General features: G+C 45.1%; 1 protein-coding gene across 5 annotated transcripts in view; it reads right to left on the bottom strand.

Annotated features, from left to right (window-relative positions):
* LOC144503904 (uridine phosphorylase 1-like) overlaps positions 1-22,261 on the bottom strand; it is a 68,706-nt gene that overhangs the window by 36,745 nt on the left and 9,700 nt on the right. For 2 of the 5 annotated variants that reach the window (XM_078228971.1, XM_078228980.1), the window contains exons 2-3: positions 15,310-15,426; positions 13,313-13,374 (exon numbers count right to left, since the gene is read on the bottom strand). The exons of 1 other annotated variant lie outside the window; for it this stretch is intronic. In XM_078228971.1, coding sequence (XP_078085097.1) covers positions 13,313-13,359 — 47 coding nt within the window. In that variant the 5' untranslated portion in view covers positions 13,360-13,374; positions 15,310-15,426. The remainder of the gene's footprint in view (positions 1-13,312; positions 13,375-15,309; positions 15,427-22,261) is intronic. 2 more of the 5 variants (XM_078228989.1, XM_078228962.1) reach the window with 2 other exon arrangements.

Here is a 22,261-nt window from a genome sequence, read left to right as displayed (position 1 = left end):
ACTGCTGCCTCACAGCACCAGGGACTTGGGTTCGATTCCCAGCTTGGGTCACTGTCTGTGCGGAGTTTGCACATTCTCCCAGTGTCTGCGTGGGTTTCCTCCAGTCACTCCGGTTTCCTCCCACAATCTGAAAGACATGCTGGTTAGGCACATTGACCCGAACCAGCGCCGGAGTGTAGCGACTAGGGGAATTTCACAGCAACTTCATTGCAGTGTTAATGTAAGCCTTACTTGTGACTAATAAATAAACTTTACTTTATGTACAGCAGGCACCTCAAAGCCCTGGAAAAATAACACCAGTGCTGCCTCCGCAAGATCCTGCAAATCCATTGGCAGGATAGGTGTACCAATGTCATTGTTCTCGCTCAGGCCAACATTCCCAGCATTGAAGTATTGACCATATTTGATCAGCTCCACTGGGTGGGCACATCATCCAGATGCTTGAAACAAGATTCTGGAAACAAGCACTCTATTCGAAACTTTGGCATGGCAAGCGAGCCCCAGGAGGGCAAAGGAAACGCTTCAAGGACACCCTTAACGTCTCCTTGAAAAAGTGGATGTCCACTGACATCTGGGAATACCTGGCACAAGACTGCCCAAAGTGAAGGAAAAGTATCCGGGAAGGAACTGAACACCTTGAGTTTCATCGCTGAGTGAAGAGATGATAGTGAAGATAGAGTTGATAGTGAAGAGAATGAATTCAAAGAATCAATGCAGCTTTGACACAATCTGACCAAATATCCATCGGGGTCCTCGTCAGCTACTTGGCGCAGCGGTAAGAGAGCGCACCTTGTACTGAGGATTAATTTTTCACTCAATGAATTAGCCTACGGAGTGGATATAAAGCAATGGAATCAGTTGCCTGGACCTCACAGAATTGCATGATAAAGAACAGATTTAGCAGGAATCTCTGGTGACAAAGATCTGCAGGTCAATTATCCACTCATACAGATTATGTATCAAAAAATCACTAATCTAAGCAGAATTACTGATTTGCAGAATTTCTAATACGTTTTAGCATTTGATGAGGTTCGAGGCCCAGTAATGTTTAGCTTTTATAGACTTACAATTGGTTATTCAGATATTCTAACATTTATTTAATTATTATGGTACTACACACAATTTTTTCACAGCTACATGTTGCCCGTGGCAATATCATTGAGAGACATTGGGTAAGCTTCACATAGACATGGGCTATGCCCGGCTTTCCTTTTCCACAGCCTCTCTTGACCCCTGCACTGCCTCTGTGTTTTTATATTGCTTGTCCAAGTCAATTGCAATTTCCTTCAGTTAAACATGGAGAAGGCTTTAGGCATCCTCTTCACCTTCCAAACACCATGGGAGGGAATTTCCCCGTCCTGCCTGCCACAGGAATTGTAGCAGGTGGGGAGGGTGGACATGCAAAGGTCTGTTGACTTCAGGCGAGATTTTCTGGTTTTGGGGCGAGTGTGGCTGGAAAATCCCACCTCCTAATATGTGTTACTGATTCTATCCACCTCCTTGACCACTCTCGCAGACTGAATAAGACTCTATAATTTTGGCATCTTATTTGACCCCAAAGCTCTCTTTCCAACACTGTCAGCAAGATCTCCTACACCCACCTCTGCCCTGATTCAGCCCATCTGCTGCTGGAACCCTCATTCATGCCCGAGCTCCAATATTCCTCTTGGCCCATTCCCATCTTTTACCTTTGGTAAACTTTAAATCTCAAACTCTCCACCCATATCCTAACTCACCTAGTTCCATTGTCATTGACCATCATTTACTCCCACTCCTATTGTGCATTAGGTTTAAAATCGCCATTCTTATGCTTAAATACTCATGGGAATGCCTATAGATTCCTTGAACACAATGATCATTAACAATACTTGCTTATTCTGGCCCTGGCCTCTTGTACATCCCTTCGCTTTTTGCTCTTCCATTGAACCATGCCTTCAATCACCTAGAGCCTAGAGCTTGGAATTCCTTCACTATATGGGCAGTAGAGTGGCACAGCAGTTAACACTGCTGCCTCACAGTGCCAGGGACCTGGGTTTGATCCCAACCTTGAGTGACTGTGTGGAGTTTGCACATTCTCCCCGTGTCTGCGTGGGCTCCCACTGTCCAAAGATGTGCGGGTTAGGTGGATCAGCCATGCTAAATTGCCCTTTAGTGTCCAAAGATATGTAGATTAGGAGGGGATTATCAGGGTAAATGTGTGGGGTTACGGGGAGTGGACCTGGTTATGATGCTCTGTCAGAGAGTCAGTGCAGACTCAATGAGCCAAAAGGTCTCCTTCTGCACTGTAGGGATTCTATACCTCTCAAAGACCCAATCCTCTTTTAAGATCTTTTAACTATGCCTGTGAATCACCTTGGGATGATATTCTATGTTGAAGGCACTATACAAAAAGCAAGTGGCTATTGGTGCAGTTAGCTTTAGTGCTGTGGTAATGTTTACCACACAAGTTCTGAAATATCATTAAAACGAATAATTAAAGGCTAGGATGCCTTCAGTTATTTTCCATGGTAATTCAATTTTGCCTGCTGGAGGCAGTGAGACTTAATGTGTAGCATCATTAGAAATGTGCACTCAGATAAATATTTCATGCAGTACTAGTTACAAATAACAAAGCTGACTTGCTGCAGGGCCCTAGAAAATAACTTAATCTAAATGACAGATAACGTCTCAAAATATTGAGCATATCTACGCAAACCAGGATTTAAATAAGTTCACTACAGTTGCAGAAGTGTACATCTGAACATGTCAAATTCAGCATGAAGACACCAGGAACATTGCAGTTGCAAGTATTGTACCTGTCCAAGCCACATACAGCAAGCTCCCAACATGCAATCCGCGAGTGATGGGGTGGGATATTCAGCGACCACTTAAAGGGAACCCTTTTTGATGTAAACAATATTTTGCGACAGTAGAGGTAATGTTAAAAACTGAAATAAATACACGATAATGTTTCACCCCCTCACTGGCAGGTTGGATGCTGAAGGAGGCAAAAAGAGAGGGGAAAAAAGGAGAGGGGGGTGGGGGGGGGAAGGAGAAGGAGAAGGAAGAAAGATTTGCACATATTAGTATTTTTCATGACCACCAGATGTCTCAAAATGCTTTAGGGCCAATTAAGTATTTTTTTTAAAGTATATTTACTACTGCAGTGTAGGAAACGTGGCAGCCAATATGTGCACAGCAAACTCCCCAAAAACAGCAATGTGATGTGATGGGTGTGGTCAATCTTTTTAATGCTAATTGTGGAATAAAAAACCTTGTTATTCCTCATAATAGTGCCATGGGATCTTTTGCATCGACCCGAGCAGGCAGATAAGCCTCACTTTATCATCTCACGTGAAAGATGGCACTTCCAACATTGTGGCTCTGGTACTGCACTGGAATGCCTGCTTTGATCCTAGAATGCCTACAGTACAGAAGACGACCATTTGGCCCATTGAGCCTGCACCCCACAACAATCCCATTCGATCCCCATAACCCCACATATTTACCCTGCTAATCTCCCTGAAATTAGGGTCAAGTTAGCATGGCCGATCAAACTAACCCGCACATCTTTGGACAGTGGGAAGAAACCGGAGCATAGAACATAGAACAGTACAGCACAGAACAGGCCCTTCGGCCCACGATGTTGTGCCGAGCTTTATCTGAAACCAAGATCAAGCTATCCCACTCCCTATCATCCTGGTGTGCTCCATGTGCCTATCCAATAACTGCTTAAATGTTCCTAAAGTGTCTGACTCCACTATCACTGCAGGCAGTCCATTCCACACCCCAACTACTCTCCGAGTAAAGAACCTACCTCGGACATCCTTCCTATATCTCGCACCATGAACCCTATAGTTATGCCGCCTTGTAATAGCTCCATCCACTCGAGGAAATAGTCTTTGAACGTTCACTCTATCTATCCCCTTCATCATTTTATAAACCTCTATTTAGTCTCCCCTCAGCCTCCTCCGCTCCAGAGAGAACAGCCCTAGCTCCCTCAACCTTTCCTCATAAGACCTACCCTCCAAACCAGGCAGCATCCTGGTAAATCTCCTCTGCACTCTTTCCAGCGCTTCCACATCCTTCTTATATAGTGAGGTGACCAGAACTGCACACAATATTCCAAATGTGGTCTCACCAAGGTCCTGTACAGTTGCAGCATAAACCCACGGCTCTTAAACTCCAACCCCCTGTTAGTAAAAGCTAACACACTATAGGCCTTCTTCACAGCTCTATCCACTTGAGTGGCAACCTTTAGAGATCTGTGGATATGAACCCCAAGATCTCTCTGTTCCTCCACAGTCTTCAGAACCCTACCTTTGACCCTGTAATCCACATTTAAATTAGTCCTACCAAAATGAATCACCTCACATTTATCAGGGTTAAACTCCATTTGCCATTTTTCAGCACCTAGAGGAAACCCATGCAGACACGGGGAGAAGGTGCAAACTCCACACAGACAGTGACCCAAGCCGGGAATCAAACCCGGGTCCCTGACGCTGAGGCAGCAGTGCTAACCATTGTCACTGTGCCATCCCTGTGCCACCGTATCTGAACCTGAGAGGGGGACATGGGACTGGATTTTACACCTGGTGGGTGGGTGGGGGGCGGGGGGGGGGGGGGGGGGGGGGGTTGGTACATGCGGTGAGTTGGTACATGGAAGATACAAGGGATGGCAAGCTCACTCACTTCTTAGCTGTCCCCCATTAGACACGGGAGGACTGGCTCTGGAATCAGCAGCCTGCCCACCATTTTTAAATAATTAAGGGTCAATTGAGCTATTTAGCAAACCAACTGACCCGGATAATGCGCTGCCCATGCCAGAAAATGGTTGGCATGGGCAGGCAGGCAGGAGGGCGAGCATGCTTATTTAGAAATAGTTCTCAAGGCGGGAAGGGTAGAAGTCACAGCATTTGAAATGTGTCCTTTGAGCATCGGGGACACCCCCTCCCTCAAGGTGTTACCTGCTCCCCCTTTTTCCTTTATGCCAGGCTTCCAAAACATGCCCTCTTATTCCCCTCACCCTCAACCCCTCCCACTCCCGCACCTAGGCTGCCCAATTCCTTCCCATCCAATACCTGGTCTGGACAGCATGAGTCAGCTTCAAGTCTGGTTAGCGGGCAGCTCTTGAGGGCATGAAGTCCTTCCACTGAGGGGCAGAAGTCCCACTCACAGCTTGTTTAACCTGTTGGCAGTATGTTACGATTGTGGGCAATACGCCCACCCTTATAAAATCCAGCCCTCGAATCCAAAGTCTTGTGACTCAAGACGTACGTGCTCCCAAATAAGCCATGGCTGAAAGTATGAGTGCCAACCCTGCAAGATGTGCTTAGGTCATCCATTCACAACTTGGGCACAATTAACATCGGCGCATCCCTTGTGTGAAGTCTCTGATATTTCAGACTGAGCCTATGTAATCATGTCATACAAGGTTGATTTGACCAATTTGGACTCCCAGTGTCCATCAGGACCCAAATACCGAGAATTCGGAGCATGGATGGAATGGGATTTTCTGCTGGGAATATAATATTGCCAATATTACCGTCATTTATTTAAAAATCAACCTACAAATCATCACTCAATTGATTGTTATCCTCAACAGTTGGCTGACTGCTTGAGCCACAATATATCAGAATGAGAATCAGAGATTGAATTTACCGTTAAACAGAGATTATTGTTTCTTTCTCGATAGACAATACACTGCCATATTGGATTAACTAATAAACAATTATTGATTTGTAAGGAAGCAATAGAATTGGAATAATATATGCACAGGTACAGAATGCGGAACTTGGACTCTTTGCATTCCCCGTGTGCGAATTACAGTAAAATTAACTAAACAGGAAGTTGGTGAGGTAAGATTGGGCAAGCACAGCTTCTGAGTTACTCGCCACACCATTCATAGCCTCTGACCTGCTCTTGTAGCCATGTTATTTATGTAGCCAGTCCAGTTCTGTTCTGATCAATGCAAACCCCCAGGAAATTGATAGCGGGGGATTCGGCGATGGTAATATTATTGAATCTCATGGGGAGATGGTTAGATTCACTCTTGTTGGAGATGTTCAATGCCTGGCATAACATGAATGTTACTTGCCACTTGTCAGCCCAAGCTTGGATTTGTCCTATATTGCTGCATTTACATAAAAACATAGAAAAACTACAGCACAAAACAGGCCCTTCGGCCCCACAAGTTGTGCCGAACATATTCCTACCTTTTAGGCCTACCTATAACCCTCCATCCTATTAAGTCCCATGTACTCATCCAGGAGTCTCTTAAAAGACCCTTTTGAGTTTGCCTCCACCACCACTGGCGGCAGCTGATTCCACTCGCCCACCACCCTCTGTGTGAAAAACTTCCCCCTAACATCTCCCCTGTACCTACCCCCCAGCACCTTAAACCTGTGTCCTCTCGTAGCAGCCATTTCCACCCTGGGAAAAAGCCTCCGAGAGTCCATCCGATCTATGCCTCTCAACATCTTATATACCTCTATTAGGTCTCCTCTCATCCTACGTCTCTCCAAGGAGAAAAGACCGAGCTCCCTCAGCCTATCCTCATAAGGCATGCCACTCAATCCAGGCAACATCCTTGTAAATCTCCTCTGCACCCTTTCAATCTTTTCCACATCCTTCCTGTAATGAGGCAACCAGAACTGAGCACAGTACTCCAAGTGGGGTCTGACGAGGGTCCATTTGGACATGGACTGCGTCAGTATCTGAGGAGTCAGGAACAGAACTGAACATTATATAATTATCAGCAAACATCCCCACTTCTGTCCTTGTGATGAAAAAGGAGTTTTCTCCCTGATTCCCTTTGACTGCAGTTTTGCTAGGGCTCCTCGATGCCATGTCAAATGTTGCCCTGATATCAAAGGCAGTCATTCTCACCTCACCGCTGGGGTTCAGCTTTTTTATCCATGTTTGAAGCAAGACTGTAATAAAGCCAGAAGCTGAGTGGCCCTGGTGGAAACCAAAGTGATGATCAGTGAGCAGGCTATTGCTAAGCAAGTGTTGCTTTATGGCACTGTTAATGGCCCCTTCCTTCACTTTACTGATGATCGAGAGTAGGCTGATGGGCCAGTAATTGGCCGGGCTGGAGTTGTCCTGCTTTTTGTGTACAGGGCATACCTGGGCAATTTTCCAGCATTGTAGCTATACTGATACAGCTTGCCTAGAGGCACGACAACTTCTGGAGCACAAAGTCTTCAGTACTATTGCCGGAATATTGTCCGAGCCCATAGCTCTTGCAGTATCCAGGTCTTTCATTTGTTTCTTGATATCATGTGAAGTGAATTGAAGACTGACAGCTGTGATGCTGGAGGAGACTGAGATGGATCATTCACTCAGCACTTCTGGCTGAAGCTTGTGGTCTCGACTCAATCGTCTTTGGCTCTTCTGTGGCTTTCGCTGTTTTGGTCTTGCACGTTTGCTGAGCATCCAGTTCTATTACACTGTTGGTATGAAATTGGAGGACACTGATCTCATCCAGGGGGACGCTTTGCTTCAGTGTTGGCACAGTCGTTCTACTGGTTGATTAGGGTATTGCTTTCCTTGGCCTGAATGTCCTTGTTTTTGTGCTGTTCAACCAACTAGACTGGGGGATTTCCTTTATACTACGGCTTACTTTGTCCTCTTGAAATGGATCTGTGCTACACATGGAGTGCAGACTGCCAAAAAATCTAGATAGCTTCCTTGAGGGTTAAATCTTCCTTCAGTTTTAACATGCCCAAGAGTGCATCATCTGCTATTCCACAACTCTTCTGTCCCTGAGAAGTTCAGATTTTAGATCTCCACATTCATAGCCTCTAGCTATTCTGCACAGCTCATTAACAAAGGAGTCGATGGGTTCTCTGGGCTGCTGCACGCACTTATTAAATTTAGCCCTTTCAAGGACTTTGTTACTTCTTAGGTTAAAATGAACATCAAATGATTTTAGTACTTGTGCTCAATTTGACGATGATTTATTGTTTCCTTGCCTAGCAATAATGTGATCTGCAATCAGAGCTGCTGAGTCAAGCATTGTGTTAATTTATTTAGCTTCTGTGTTTTGATCCACACCGGAACAATCACGTATCTAAGGATTTTTCTCCTCTGATGTTCCCAATAATGTGATTGATCTTGGCCTTAGATAAGTCCAAAATAATCTGGAAGAGTGGATTTCTGATCCACAGTTTAAAAATTTCAAAGTGTAGGTTCGGCTTTAAGAAGTTGCTGAAATTCAAGATGGCGCCATTATTTTGAAGACAGAGGGTGGAATTTTCCCATCCCGCTCACCATGGGAATTCTAACGGGCGAGACATGGACCATGCACAGGTCCGTTCACCTCGGGTGGGATTTTCCGACCTTGGGGCGCGTGCGGCTGGAAAATCCCACCCAAAGGGTTTACCCGCACTTGCCAGCTTTGGCGGGCTCCCGCTGCAATGACACTCACACTCAGCCTTAAAAAGATTTTAAACCATGCCTGCTTGGATCGATGAGCTGCAGACTTCTCTATTTTCGTGTTATGCTTTAGGGTGATGAAACATTAAATGCTGGCTTTTGCTGGTCTTTGAAGCGGATTCTTCAGTCGTAATTCTTCCGAATTAATAAATTAAACTCTTTAATTAAACTCTTTATTGGTTTTCATGGACGGAGCTCGGTCCAGGTGCCGACTCAGGATTTTGGGTATTCTGACGGAGTTTTAAACGGCAATTTCTGACCACTGCATTTTTAAACAAGTTTCTCCAGACTTATTTCATCCTGGAATTTAAAACCTTTAGCTCACCCCTGCTAGGTCTGCTGCTGATGCTGGTAATTGGAGCTACACTTCCAGGACATCCCATGGAATCTTCAGCTTCTAAGCCTTTCTTTGAAGCTTTTCCCCACTGCAAGTCGCCACATGGTAGGATGTTTGGTCGGTCCAAATAAAATTCCTGTAGTTTTAAGTCTGTTAACTATACATGTTTGCTAACTACAAGAACCATCTATATATATATTACACACAGTAAAAGGTTCAAGCTAGAAGCTGGCTCCGTGCTTGCTTCTGCACACAGCTCTGTCCAATACTAAACTGACTTCTAGGCGCAAGGCCTATCATTTCTTATATCATCATGTGGGCAGTACTGTACTCAGTCCCTATATTGTATGCGCCATCCTCTCATACTGCAATTTTTGTGCTTAAGTTCTGCAATGGGACTTGGACTCTCAATCATCTGACTCTGAGGGTTGAATCCTATCCTAGGGGAAGGCGGGATCAAGCTATGGGGTTGGAGGATCAGCAATGATCACAATGAATGGTGGAGCTGGGCTCAAAGGGCCGAATAGACTCCTCCTGCTCCTATTTTCTATGTTTCTAACTGAGCCACAGTGGACATAGAGGAATGTATATTTGTTGAAAATTATGTATTAATTTGTTAAATGCTAGCTATTGCTTATCTACCATCATATCTCATCTCGTAAGATATTCAGTTGTATCAAAGTGCCCTACCACTACTTCCTCAGTGGTACTGAGGGTAGGAGATAAATGCCAGTCTTATCAACAACACTCGCAGGCCAAGAATGAAGAAAATATTTAAATACTCGCTAAATAACTTAAAGTTACTGGATGATGACCCTGGGCATGAATGTGACAAGGGAACAGCTCAGTGACCTTCAATTGTTATCTGCATTCTGCATGAAATGTACACAAATCTGAATCAGAAACAGGGCTAAACATTCTACGGTTGGAATTAGTATTTGTTAAAGGCAAATTGTGCTCAAATTGATTGAGATTTCTGATGAAGTAACAGAGAAGGTTAATGAGGGTAATGGGGTCAATGTGGTATGCATGGACTTCCAAAAGACATTTGATAAGATCTCACACAAGAAGCCATCTGCAAACTCAAAGCCGAGTGTACTGTCAGAGGGCTCCACTGGGGGTGGGCGGGGGTAACCTCCTCCACTGGTGGGGGGGGGGGGGGGGTTCCCTTTCTGTGTATGCGGGGGGGGGGGGGACATGTGGGTGGGGCTGTGCAGGTGTGGGTTTCCCCTTCTGCATGTGGGGAATGGGGGGGGGGGGTGTTCCCTTATCCGCCGGCGAGGTCCTGATGATCGGGGGGAGGGGTTCCTTTAATTAAACTTGGAGATAAGGGCACCATTTAAACACTGTGTCCCAATCTAAGTTGCCCGGCACTACAGGCTATTTCAGGCCCAGCCACTCCAGCTGACTGTGCCGTTTGAAATTGAACAGAGTGCCACTAGATCTGGAGAGAAAAGCCAGATGTGAGGTTCACACAGGTTTTCTCACCTGATCCAGCACTCTGCCAATTTTTGGGAAGATTGCACCCATAGAGTACAAAAGCAGAGGAGGTATGGTGAAAATTTATAAAACAGTAATTCAGCCTCAACTGCAGCAGTGTGTCTAATTGTAACCACCACAGTTTAGGAATGGTGGAAAGGCATTAGAGAGGATGGAGAAAAGATTGACAAGAATGACTCCATAGGTGAGAAACTTCAGTTACATGGATAGATTGGAGAAGATGGGCTGCTCCCCTTAAAGAGAAGTTCAAAGACGATTTGATAGAGCTGGGCAAAATTATGATAATCCGGACTGGGTAGATATGGAGAGAAACTGCTCCTCTTGTGGAAGGGTCGGAAGAGGACAAGGATTTAAAGATACAATGGCGAAAGAAACAGAGGCAACATGAGGAAAAACCTTCTCACGCAGCGAGTGGTCAGGATTTGGAATGCACTGTCTGACAGGGTGGTGGAGACAGATTTAAAATAGTGGGGGAAGCTGCTCTTGCAAACAGGGGGCACCAATAGGAAAATCCAAATGAACTAATTCTATGTTATAGCCACTTTATCCTTCTGTAGTTGTCCTCTGCATTGCGAATAGTGATCGGATACATGAAGAACATTTTTATTTCTGTCCTTTTTGCCTTCTGTAAATCTTCAGCCATGCAATACTCCAACATAGTAAGGCTTGCCATTCAGTTAAAATTCACAGCATTCAGCCTTGCAACACATAGCATATTAATGTGAGATCTTAAACTTGCCTGATCCAATTATTTTGATGGAAAAGGTCCAACAAGGACAGAAAGCCAAGCGTTTGTAGCACTCGGGATGTAGGTATCGCGAGTGAGGCTGGCATTTATTGCCTGTCATTCATTGCCATGAAATGATGGTGCTGGCCTTCATCTTGGACCAGAATGCGGTGTAATGGTTTGATACAACTGCATGGTGGCACAGTGGTTAGCACTGCTGCCTCACAGTGCCAGAGACCCGGATTTGATTCCTGGCTTGAGTCACTATCTGTGCGGGGTCTGCACTTTCTCCCTGTGTCTGCGTGGGTTTCCTCCGGGTGTTCTGGTTTCTTCCCACAGTCCGAAAGACATGCTGGTTAGGTGCATTGGCCACACCAAATTCTCCCTCAGTGTACTCGAACAGGTTCTGGAGTGTGGCGACGAAGGGATTTCCACAGTAATGTCATTGCAGTGTTAATATAAACCTACTTGTGACACCAATAAATAAACTTTAAACCTAAACAACTGAGCCAACCACACTGGTGTGGGACTGGAGTTTCCTTCTCTGAAGGACAGTAACACACCAGACGGGCTTTTACAATAATCCAACATCTTCTGGTTACCTTTCTGATTTGTAAATTTTTAAAATACTCTATTTAAATTCTGGTGGAATTTGAACTCATTATATTATTACACCAGGCTGAATGACTAGCCCAGTAACATAACCATTATGTTACACAATTAATCCCAGCTTTTACTGTATTTCATTTACAATTGCTTCCTGTATCTAGTTACCATCAAATGTTATGTGCTTCCCTCAGCAATGTAATTCTTTTCAGATTTGCATTATCTGTATTTCAGATGGATATAGATTTGTTCCATACACAAGATTAGGAGACTTAGCCAATTTGGAATAAAGCTATCCGAAATTATTATCTAGCTTTGCTGCTTAAAACTAGCCAGATGATCCCCAAACTCCAACTTGAATGAATTAATCATTCTGGCTCGTACTCCTAGCTGACAGTAGGCTGGCAGGCTGTAAAGATTAAAATTCACCATCTCAATGAGACATCCATTAGTAGCTACGGGTGGGGGAAGGGATAAATCTGCTGACACCGAATGTGGTATTGCACTGACAAGAATAATACAAGTCAAGCAGCAGAATTGTCTATTTGGTCTATTAGTGGTGTGATACAACAGTGCTGTGCTCAACTAGCAGTCTGCAGCAGGGAGAGAGATTAATTTCTCTGTCACTTCTCCAAACAAGTCATAGCCTGGTTATGATTCATGGTTAGGTCAACAGTAAAGAATGAAAACTGGTACCATCGTTTTAACACGCTGCCCAAAAGCAGCAAAATGGCACCATGCCTCTATTAGTGAATACAAGTATAAAAATATGTACTTAAAAAGAACCAGAAAATATTATCCAGCTTATATTAGATTTGAATGCTCCAGACCCTCTTTAATAATAATCAGTACCATTCTAAAATCATAGATGCAACTTTAAAGCAGCTCTTTTAATGGTAATACAAGGCAAAATTAGAAGGAGTGATTGGACAACATTACATTACGGCATGTCTACTCACTTTACAGCACATTACATAATGAGAAGAAAATCCCAACGCCATCGAAAACTACTTGGGTTGCTGCAAAAATTAAATAAACATTTCCCATCCCCCACTGGCGCTAGGGTAACAAGAAATGTGAAGACACTAGGGTCTGGAAATTGCTGTGGAATTAACACCACCAGCCATTACTGATGCATAAAAAAGCTCAGAAGTTTAAGAGATTCACCCCAAATTGCTGAATGATTTGCACTGCTCCAACATCAGCCTTGCAAAAGCAGAAACACGCCATCTACCGCCCTTTAAGTGTCAAGAGATTGTTGGATCCATGACATGAATACAAATGAATCTTGCTATAGCCAGTTAGGGTTGGCATGTTCATGTTTCACGGTTATGACATGTCACTCAATCTCGGAGGGCAAGAAAGGAAACAATTGAAACTGGGGAGCATCACTCCTGCAGGTAGTAAGCTGTTCCTTTTATCAATCTTTTCTTTGACGTTTTACCTTTACTTGTGGTCTTTTTCTCTTTCTATTTCTTTTTCAATATTTAATTTCAAGTGCAGGGCATTCAGGAGGAGGGCCCAGACACCCTCACTGCGATGGTATTAGCTCATACCTGCAGCAAATTGCAACACAAAAAAATAATAGAATCTGAAAAACGAGGAAGGAAAATCCAATTCACCATCCAGGCAATTTCTGGGCCGTGCGAGCACACAAGACAGCATCCCCAAAATCTATTACCAAACTAAAACCTGAGCAAGAAGATAATGGTTGCATTTCTTACGGGCAAGGCGTCTCCTTCTTGCATGGATCTTTGTTGTTGTTTGCCATTTTGTGATCTGAATCCTTTGAAAAGAAAGAAGTAATTCATGTACGGATGAATGTAAACATATAACACATATTGATTTCTGATTGCTTGTACCAACTGTGAGCCTGGAACGGGTTTTGTCCAACCTTTTTGCCTGGGGTGCCACATTTCAAACCTTTTCTCACTCTAGGGGCCGATGAGCAAATTTCGGAAAGATAAAGTCTGGCACAACATTAAACATTAATTTAAAAAGAACTGAGGTATGAAAGGAAACAAAAAGACAAGTAATAAATAAAGATAGTATTAAAGTGTAATAGGATGGGAATGCGTGCTTCTGGCTCACTCAGTCACCCTCACCCATGATAGCGTGTGTGGATGAGGGTGGGCAAGAATCCTGATACTGGGAGTGAGCCAGACTTCTGGACACATTCTGCCCCCACGCTTTCTTACCATCCCATCACACACTCTCTCTCCCCCTTAAACTCTCCCTCTCTCCCTCTCACCACCCCTCATACACTCTCACTCTCCCCCACCATCACACTTTTTCTCTCTCTCTCTCTCCTGCTCACACATTCTCTCTCTCCTCACACACACTCTCACACAGTTTTCACTCACTCAGTCAGTCAGATGCCAGTGGGCCCTGCTCCTGCCACCTTTGGCTCTACGCCAGCCTGCCTGGGCCACGTTTCCTGGCATCTCTGCTCCCAGGGCCCTGTGCCCTGGCACTTCCACTCTCTGGATTCGGCTCCTCTGCTTCGCTCCTTGGTTTCCCAGGTCCCACTCCTTGGATCCCAGCCCTCAGCTCCCTGGGCCTCTCATTCCCAGGTTCCAAACTCACTGCCACTGGTATTCGCTGCTCCTCCAGTCAGATTGTTTCTCTCCCACATGTGCCATTGATATCAGCAGCACACATGGGAAGGGAATGGCCTGTTATTGGAGGAGCATCTCCATGCAGATTCTTCCAGTCAAACTCTACTGTTTGACTGGCATTTTGAAAACTAGCTCTGGAGGCTGTATGGAGGGATTTGGCCCATGGGCGGCACATTGAGCCAGCCTGGCATAGAACCACAGAGATTTCCACCATAGATACAGTGGCAGATTAACCATTAGGCTGAATAGGCTTAAGCCTAGGGGCCCGGAAGGGAGGGGGGCCACCGAGAGCAAAAAAAAATTGGTTTAACCCTTTTAAGGGTGAATAAATTTTCATAACTATATAACATGCAATTTACATGCTGTTATCGACACTTTTGTAAACCAAAAAACACGGAAGCTTTTTAAAGTACAAATGTAAAGAAAATGAAAAATAAATGAATAAAAGGGTTGTAATTGATTCATATAACTTTATGATATTATACATGTAGTACATTATACATAGTACAACGATATAAGTTATCTAACGTCACTTTATTCTACTCAATGAAGGGTGGGGCAGGAGGCAAGGTCAGGAGGCCTTACTAAAGCTCAGCCTAGGGGTCCGGGTGGTAGTTAATCCACCACCGCATAGATAGAGGCTATGTGTCCCACTGAGTGGAATCTTGTGCCGGCGATAGAGGACTTAGCCCACCAACTGGAGATCAAGTAAAAACCCTACATTGCCTCTTCTCGAGAAGACATGCTGCATCCTCCGCCATTCAGGCATTTAACAGGCTAGCGGCAGGCCAGCCTCCAGGATCAAGGAACACCGGGCGCAAATCCTGCTGTTCAAGAGCTATCAGCCAGTCAACAGCCCTTCTGTACTGGACAGTGCCATTGGGAAGGTGGTGACTGCTGCCCACTACTGCACCCACCTAAAACCTCAGATCAAGGAGACACAGCAATACTTCCAAATTTACAGCCACCTCTTGACCTTTCCTATTCCTTCTATCAAAATTCTTCAGAATAGTAGAAGCCTCAATTTGATCTCTGACCCTCCCTGCTCCATCTCAAGTTTCCCCCCAGAACTATACAGTTTCCCATTATTGCTATTCCATTACCTCTCCGTTTTCCTGAGTTTTTTGCAGTCCTCCTGTTTGTCAATCTTCCCACATTTGTGTTGTCACCAAATTTTGTGATTGTGCTCCATATGCAGAATGCAAACCTTTGATCAATGTCTAGAATAAAAATAGAGTGTTTCAAATTAACGTGTTCTCCTGCAGTGTTAACATTTATAGTATGTAAATGTCTATATTTTGGTTGCTGGCATGAATTAATAATCAAAAGCAGTGCCATTTACCCCATTCTGATGAGCGTTTTTGAGGTGGCAAGTGAAAATGTGTGGGGTAATATTGGTAGGTGGTCCATGGGGTCTTTTGCCTAGCCTCAGTAATCTCTGGACAAAAAAAAAATCGAGAACCACTACTATGCGTTAAAAAAAAGTCCACTAAAGGTGTACATACATTTAATCTCAAATTAGCCTCAATCCAGCCTGCATGTCACAGCTGGGTCATCTGGGCAAAGACTGGGAACAATGGCCGCAAAGTGACCACACTGCTTAAGTAGCTTCCTTTGCGTCAACCACAAAGCTCAACTCCTAGTCTGCATGATGATTAACATCTTATCTTTCACATCACACGTTGTATTTAAACAAGGAAATTATGCCAATGAGACTTTTATTAAATAACAAGTCTTTACAACAAGGACATGCTGCTTTGTGTCGTGTGGCACTATCACCAGGCTAACTGGGGTAGATTCAGAGCAGATTTATGAGGGCGACAGGTGCCGACTGAGGGCGATCTGTCAGATAGCCGAGAGCATCCCTGCCAAAGTGGATATCTCTGCAGCTGCTCCTCCTGCTTTTGGTGGCACCATCAAGAAGAAGGCCACCTCCTGGCTGAAGAAAAGTGGTGGCGGCGGAGATTCAGCGGCAGTGGCTAAGCAGATCCTGGAGGCGGTAACTGCCACCAAGGAGCGTCAGGTGGCCAAACTGGGCGCCACTCTGAACAAAAACCATCTTAGCCTTGGGCTATGAGCCGAAGAAAGGCAGCAGCGCCATCCAGCCCAACCCGCCGCCCCAGCCACTCAGCAGCTCTTCGACCAACGGGGTCTCCCCCATGGCCGAGAGCAAGGCCAGCACCAGCTCAGCATCCTTCCACCAGAGCAGCAGCAAGGAAGAGGAGGAATAGGGTGGACAGCAGGAAGGAGGGGGCGAGGACAGCACCAAAGGGGGAATCAAGAGGAAAGCGGCCTCAAAGAGAGGGCGCCCACACTGACCAAGAAGCCAAGAGTCCCCGACAGGAGATGGTGGCCAAGCAAAATAAAGCCTCCAAGTGACCGGTCCGGCAGAAACGGGTAGAGGGAAGAGGAGGTAGAAGCATCGAGAGCGGAGAAAGCACCGAAAAAGAACAGGTCAGAAATTGGGCCTCAATGAGAGACTGTAGGTGATCAGCAGCAGAATCATATTCAATCAGAATTTGTAGTTTCAACATCCTCTCTCATTCTATCTTCAAGTCAGGAGGCCAACCCTGATTCAATGAGGTGAGATGGGTGGAGAGGGGGAGATTTCAGCATCATAAACATAATAGAACATGCCAAGGCACTTCACAGGAATAATTACTAAACAGAATCTGACACTGAGCCATAAAGAGACACCAGACAGAATGTTTCACTCCCGTTCGGGTCAGGCGACAGAAAGATACCATGGGAAGGCCAAAGTCGCATTTCACGATGACGTCAAACAGGAAGCGATTGTCCCTCCCCATCAGTGACTGGCCATGTTTCATGCCATTCAATGTCAGAAATCTCATTATAATAAATTAACATATCTTTAATAGGCCCGCATGCCAGAATCTTGCCCCCAAGGCAAAAAATCCATCCAAAGCAGCTTGATGTCAGAACAGCGTGAAGCACAACTGGTTGCTGAAGGCGAGCACCTGGCAAGCAGTACTCCCAGGGAGCTCAGAGGTTGGTGCAGCAATGCTCTTGGGGGCAGAGGACCATGCCAGGGTAGTATCTGGGTGGTATCAGGGTAGTGCTAGCTTGATGCCTGGGTAGTGCCAACTTGCTGCAAGCATAATGCCAGCTTGATGCCAACATATTGCCAGGCAGTGCCAAGGTATGTACCTGGGTGAAGATTGTTTCCTGGTTTGCCAGTTGTGCGCTGAGGCAACCTTTAGAAATGAAACCCGGATCATGGGGTGTCTGATCTGATGGGGGGCAGGGGGGGGAGGGGGTTGGGGGGCCGGGGGGGGGGGGGGGGATGGCAAATCAGAAGCTGCCCACCAGCGATACATCATGGAATCCATGACTTCAAGTTGTTTAAATGCCACACTACAAGGTGGCGACTTCAAGGCCCCTTTTCCCGCCTTTACCAATAGTGAAGAAAATCCCAGCCACTGTATTAAAACAGGAGGCTAGTTTGAAGAAACTGCATCTTAAAAGGAGAGAAAAGATGGAGTTGTGGCATGGTTTAGGCAGGGAATTCCAGAATTTAGGACCTAGACAGCCAAAGGACTGAAGGTAATTGGCGATGCCTCCTTCCTGTTCCTTAAACAGGAATCAAATGTTATATTTATTGTCTGGTTTGACTGTAAAAATTCATGTGTCACAGTGAAAAGCAAAACTGGTATAAAATTTTAATGTTCTGTGGTTTGTTGTAAATGGCTGATCAGATTTGTGAAGTGTCATGTGGTACAGAAAACCTCCAAGGATACTTCATTTCTAATCAATAGTCTATTAAGTACAAAATTGTTTTAACGTATCACTTGAATCGCAGCACAGCTGCCTCACTGGAAGTATGTACTTGTGTGAAACAGGATTTGTCAATGAGAAAATAACGCTATGGCATATCAGTTGAAAACCAAAATATGTACTTAGAGGAATGTTTACGCTCCAGGATATGACTGCTCACCCACTCATGCATGCACCTCCTAAAAAACCTGGGGCTTCTAACATCTTAATATGAAAACTGCAGTTACTGTCGTGAAAAGGAGGCGTGCTCTCTCTGTGCACTTTTTAAATTCATTCGTGGGACATGGGCGTCGCTGGCTGGCCAGCATTTGTTGCCCATCCCTAGTTGCCCTCGAGAAGGTGGTGGTGAGCTGCCTTCTTGAATCGCTGCAGTCCATGTTTTGGGGTTGACCCACAATGCGTTAGGGAGGGAATTCTAGGATTTTGACCCAGTGACTGCGAAGGAACAGCGATATATTTCCAAGTCAGGATGGTGAGTAGCTTGGAGGGGAACTTGCAGGTGGTGGTGCTCCTGTTTATCTGCTGCCCTTGTCCTTCCAGACGGAAGTGATTGTGGGTTTGGAAGGTGCTGTCTAATGATCTTTAGTGAATTGCTGCAGTGCATCTTGGAGATAGAACACACCGCTGCTACTGAGCGTCGGTGGTGGAGGGGTTGAATGTTTGTAGCTGTCGTGCCAATCAAGCAGGCTGCTTTGTCCTGAATGGTGTCAAGCTTCTTGAGTGTTGTTGGAGCTGCACCCATCCAGGCAAGTGGGGAGTATTCCATCACACTCCTGACTTGTGCCTTGCAGGTGGTGGATGGGCTTTGGGGACTCAGGAGGCGAGTTACTCGCTGCAGTATTCCTAGCCTCTGATCTGCTCTTGTAGCCTCTGTGTTTATGTGGTGAGTCCAGTTGAGTTTCAGGTCAATGGTAACCCCAAGGATATTTACAGCGAGGGATTCAGCGATGGTTACACCATTTAATGTCAAGGGACGGTAGCACAGTGGTTAGCACTGCTGCTTCACAGCTCCAGGGACCTGGGTTCGATTCCCGGCTTGGGTCACTGTCTGTGTGGAGTTTGCACATTTTCCTCGTGTCTGTGTGGGTTTCCTCCGGGTGCTCCGGTTTCCTCCCACAGTCTAAAGATGTGTGTGTTAGGTTGATTGGCCATGCTAAAATTGCCCCTTAGTGTTCTGAGATGCGTAGGCTAGAGGGATTAGTGGGTAAATATGTAGGGATATGGCGGTAGGGCCTGGGTGGGATTGTGGTCGGTGCAGACTCGATGGGCCGAATGGCCTCTTTCTGTACTGTAGGGATTCTATGACAGTGATTAGAGTGTCTCTTGTTAGTGGTGGTCATTGCCTGGCATTTGTGTGGCACGAATGTTACTTGCCACTTGTCAGCTCAAGCCTGGATATTGTCCAGATCTTGTTGCATTTGAACATGAACTGCTTCAGTATCTGAGGAGTCATGAATGGTGCTGAACATTGTTCAATCACTGGCGAACATCCTTACTTCTGACCTTATGACAGAGGGAAGGTCATTGATGAAGCAGCTGAAGTTGTTGGGCCTAGAACACTAGCCTAAGGGACTCCTGCAGCGATGTCCTGGAGTTGATATAACTGACCCTCCATAACCACAACCATCTTCCTATGTACCAGGTATGACTCCAACCAGCGCAGAGTTTGCCCTCTGACACCCATTAATTCCAGTTTTGCTAGGGTTCCTTGATGCCACGCTTGGTCAATTGCGGCCTTGATGTCAAGGGCTGTCACTCTCACCTCACCTCTGGAATTCAGCTCTTTTGTCCATGTTTGAACCAATGCTGTAATGAGGTCAGGAGCTGAGTGACCCTGGCGAAAACCAAACTGGGCGTCACTGAGCAGGTTATTGCTGAGCAGGTGCTGCTTGATAGCACTGTCGATGACCCCTTCCATTACTTTACTGATGATCGAGAGTAGACTAATTGGGCGGTAATTGGCTGGGTTGGATTTGTCCTGCTTTTAGTGTACAGGACATACCAGGGCAATTTTCCATATTGTTGGGTGGATGTCTTTTCTTGTGCTCATCAGACTTCCTCTTGGATGTCTCTGCTGACCCATTGTGGCTTCAGCCGGGATCGGAAGCCCCAGCTGAAAAGGGGCAGCATCATCGGGTTGGAGAAAACTGGTAGATCTGATTCTATGTTTCTCCATAGCTTTGCAGCTTTTCTCAGCTGTTTATGCAATTCCCTTTTGAAAGCCACCACTGGATTTGTCTCCACCCTTTCAGATAGTGCAGTCCAAATCCCAACTCACTATGAAAAAACATTTTCCCCCATTCTACCTTTTTTGCTCATCACTTCAAACCTGAATCTTCCGGTTCCTGACCCTTTTGTAATGCATTTCTCCCCATCGACTCTGTCTTGACCCTTCATAATTTTGAATAATTCTATCAAATCAGGATCCCATTTGCCCTTTTCAACACTTCCTTAACCTGTCCTGCTACTTTCAACAATTTGTGCACATAAACCCCTATTGCTGCAGCTCCTTTATAATTGTCCCCCTTACTTTATATTGCCTCTCCTTGTTCTTCCTATCAAAATGAATCATTTGACACTTCTCTGCCTTAAATTTAATTTGTCAGTGTCAGTCTATACCACCATCCTGTCCAAGTCCTTTAGAAGTCTCTCACTATACTCCTCAGAGTTCACTATACTTCAAAGTTATGTGTCATTTGCAACTTTTGAAATTACACCCTGTGCACCCATTTCTTGAGATATATATAAATCTCAAGAAAAAAAAGTGATCCTACCTGTGGGAAATTGCCACTGTGCTCATCTCCGGAGTACTGAAAACAACCACTCACCACTGAGTCCCGTCACTCTGTCTGTTTCTTTAGCTTTTTCGAACAAGGTAATTCTCTAGTCCTCTGGCACTACACCCATATCGAAAGGGGACTGGAAGATTATGGACAGTAGCTCTGTGATTTCCATTTTTACTTCCCTCAGCATTCTTGGATGCATCCCATTCACTCCTGGTGACTTCAAATACAACTATTTTTTCTAGAACATCAATTTTTAGCCCATTCAGTATTTTAACTACCTTTTTCACCAGGACTTTGGCAGCATCTTCTTCCTTGCTAAAAACAGGTGCAAATAACTCAGCCATACAATCCACACACAATCCCTACAGTGTAGGAGGCCATTCAGCCCATCGAGTCTGCACCGACAACAACCTCACCCAGGCCCTATCGCCGAAACCCCACATATTTACCCTGCTAATCCCTCTAACATACACATCCCGGGACACTAAGGGACAATTTAGCATGGCCAATCAACCTAACCTGCACATCTTTGGACTGTGGGAGGAAAACGGAGCACCCGGAGGAAACCCACGCATTCACAGGGAGAACATGCAAACTTCACACAGACAGTGATCCAAACCAGGAATCGAACCCAGGTCCCTGGAGCTGTGGGGCAGCAGTGCTAAGAACTGTGCCACCGTGCCGCCCTGTCTTCATGAATAAATCCCCATTGTTAATCCCAAATGAGCCCCACTCCTTCTGATACTGCCCTTTTGTTATTTATATGCCTATTAAAATCTTTTTGATTTCCTTTAAAATTGGCTGCAAGTTTCTTCTCATGCCCTCTCTATACTGTTTGTATTTCCTTTTTTGCTTCCCCTCAGAACTTTCTATATTCAGCCTGGTTCTGACTTGTATTATCAAACTGATATCTCTGTCATACTGCTCCATCTTTAATAATTTCACAAAAATCTCTATGATATCAGCCCTCAGCCTGCTCATTTCAAGAGAAAAGGTACACAGCCTGTTCGCCCTTCCTTGACTGGTATGATCTGAAATGGAATGACACATTCGGCCCATCATATCTGGGCTAGCTCTTCGGAAGAGCTACCCAAATAGTTTCTCACTTCTTATTGCAATTTTTTCCTGTGCTAATATTTATCCAAATCCCTTTTTGAGAGTTGTCTTCTCAATTGGCTTCTTATGTGTTAATCCAGCCTCCCCTCAAATGCATGTTATTCATCTCAACCACTCCCCACGGTAGCAAATTCCATATTCGCACCACTCTGAGTAATTCTAATCAGTTTCTCCACGTAACTACAACTCTCTCGATCCCTGGTATCATTCCGGAGCAAATGGGACACCTCCCTTTCCAGTCTCCTATCTTTAAACATTATCAGAACTTTACACTGGCCTTGCAAAGTTGCTCCTAAATTAAGCAGAAGTAAGGTAATGATTAATCAGTTACACATCAACGTTCCATCTGTTTATTGTA

Source organism: Mustelus asterias, chromosome 2 (genome assembly GCF_964213995.1).
Source record: "Mustelus asterias chromosome 2, sMusAst1.hap1.1, whole genome shotgun sequence".
NCBI classification, from domain to species: domain Eukaryota; kingdom Metazoa; phylum Chordata; class Chondrichthyes; order Carcharhiniformes; family Triakidae; genus Mustelus; species Mustelus asterias.
Note: the sequence above shows the minus strand (reverse complement) of the source record. Positions and strands in the feature narration are given on the sequence as shown.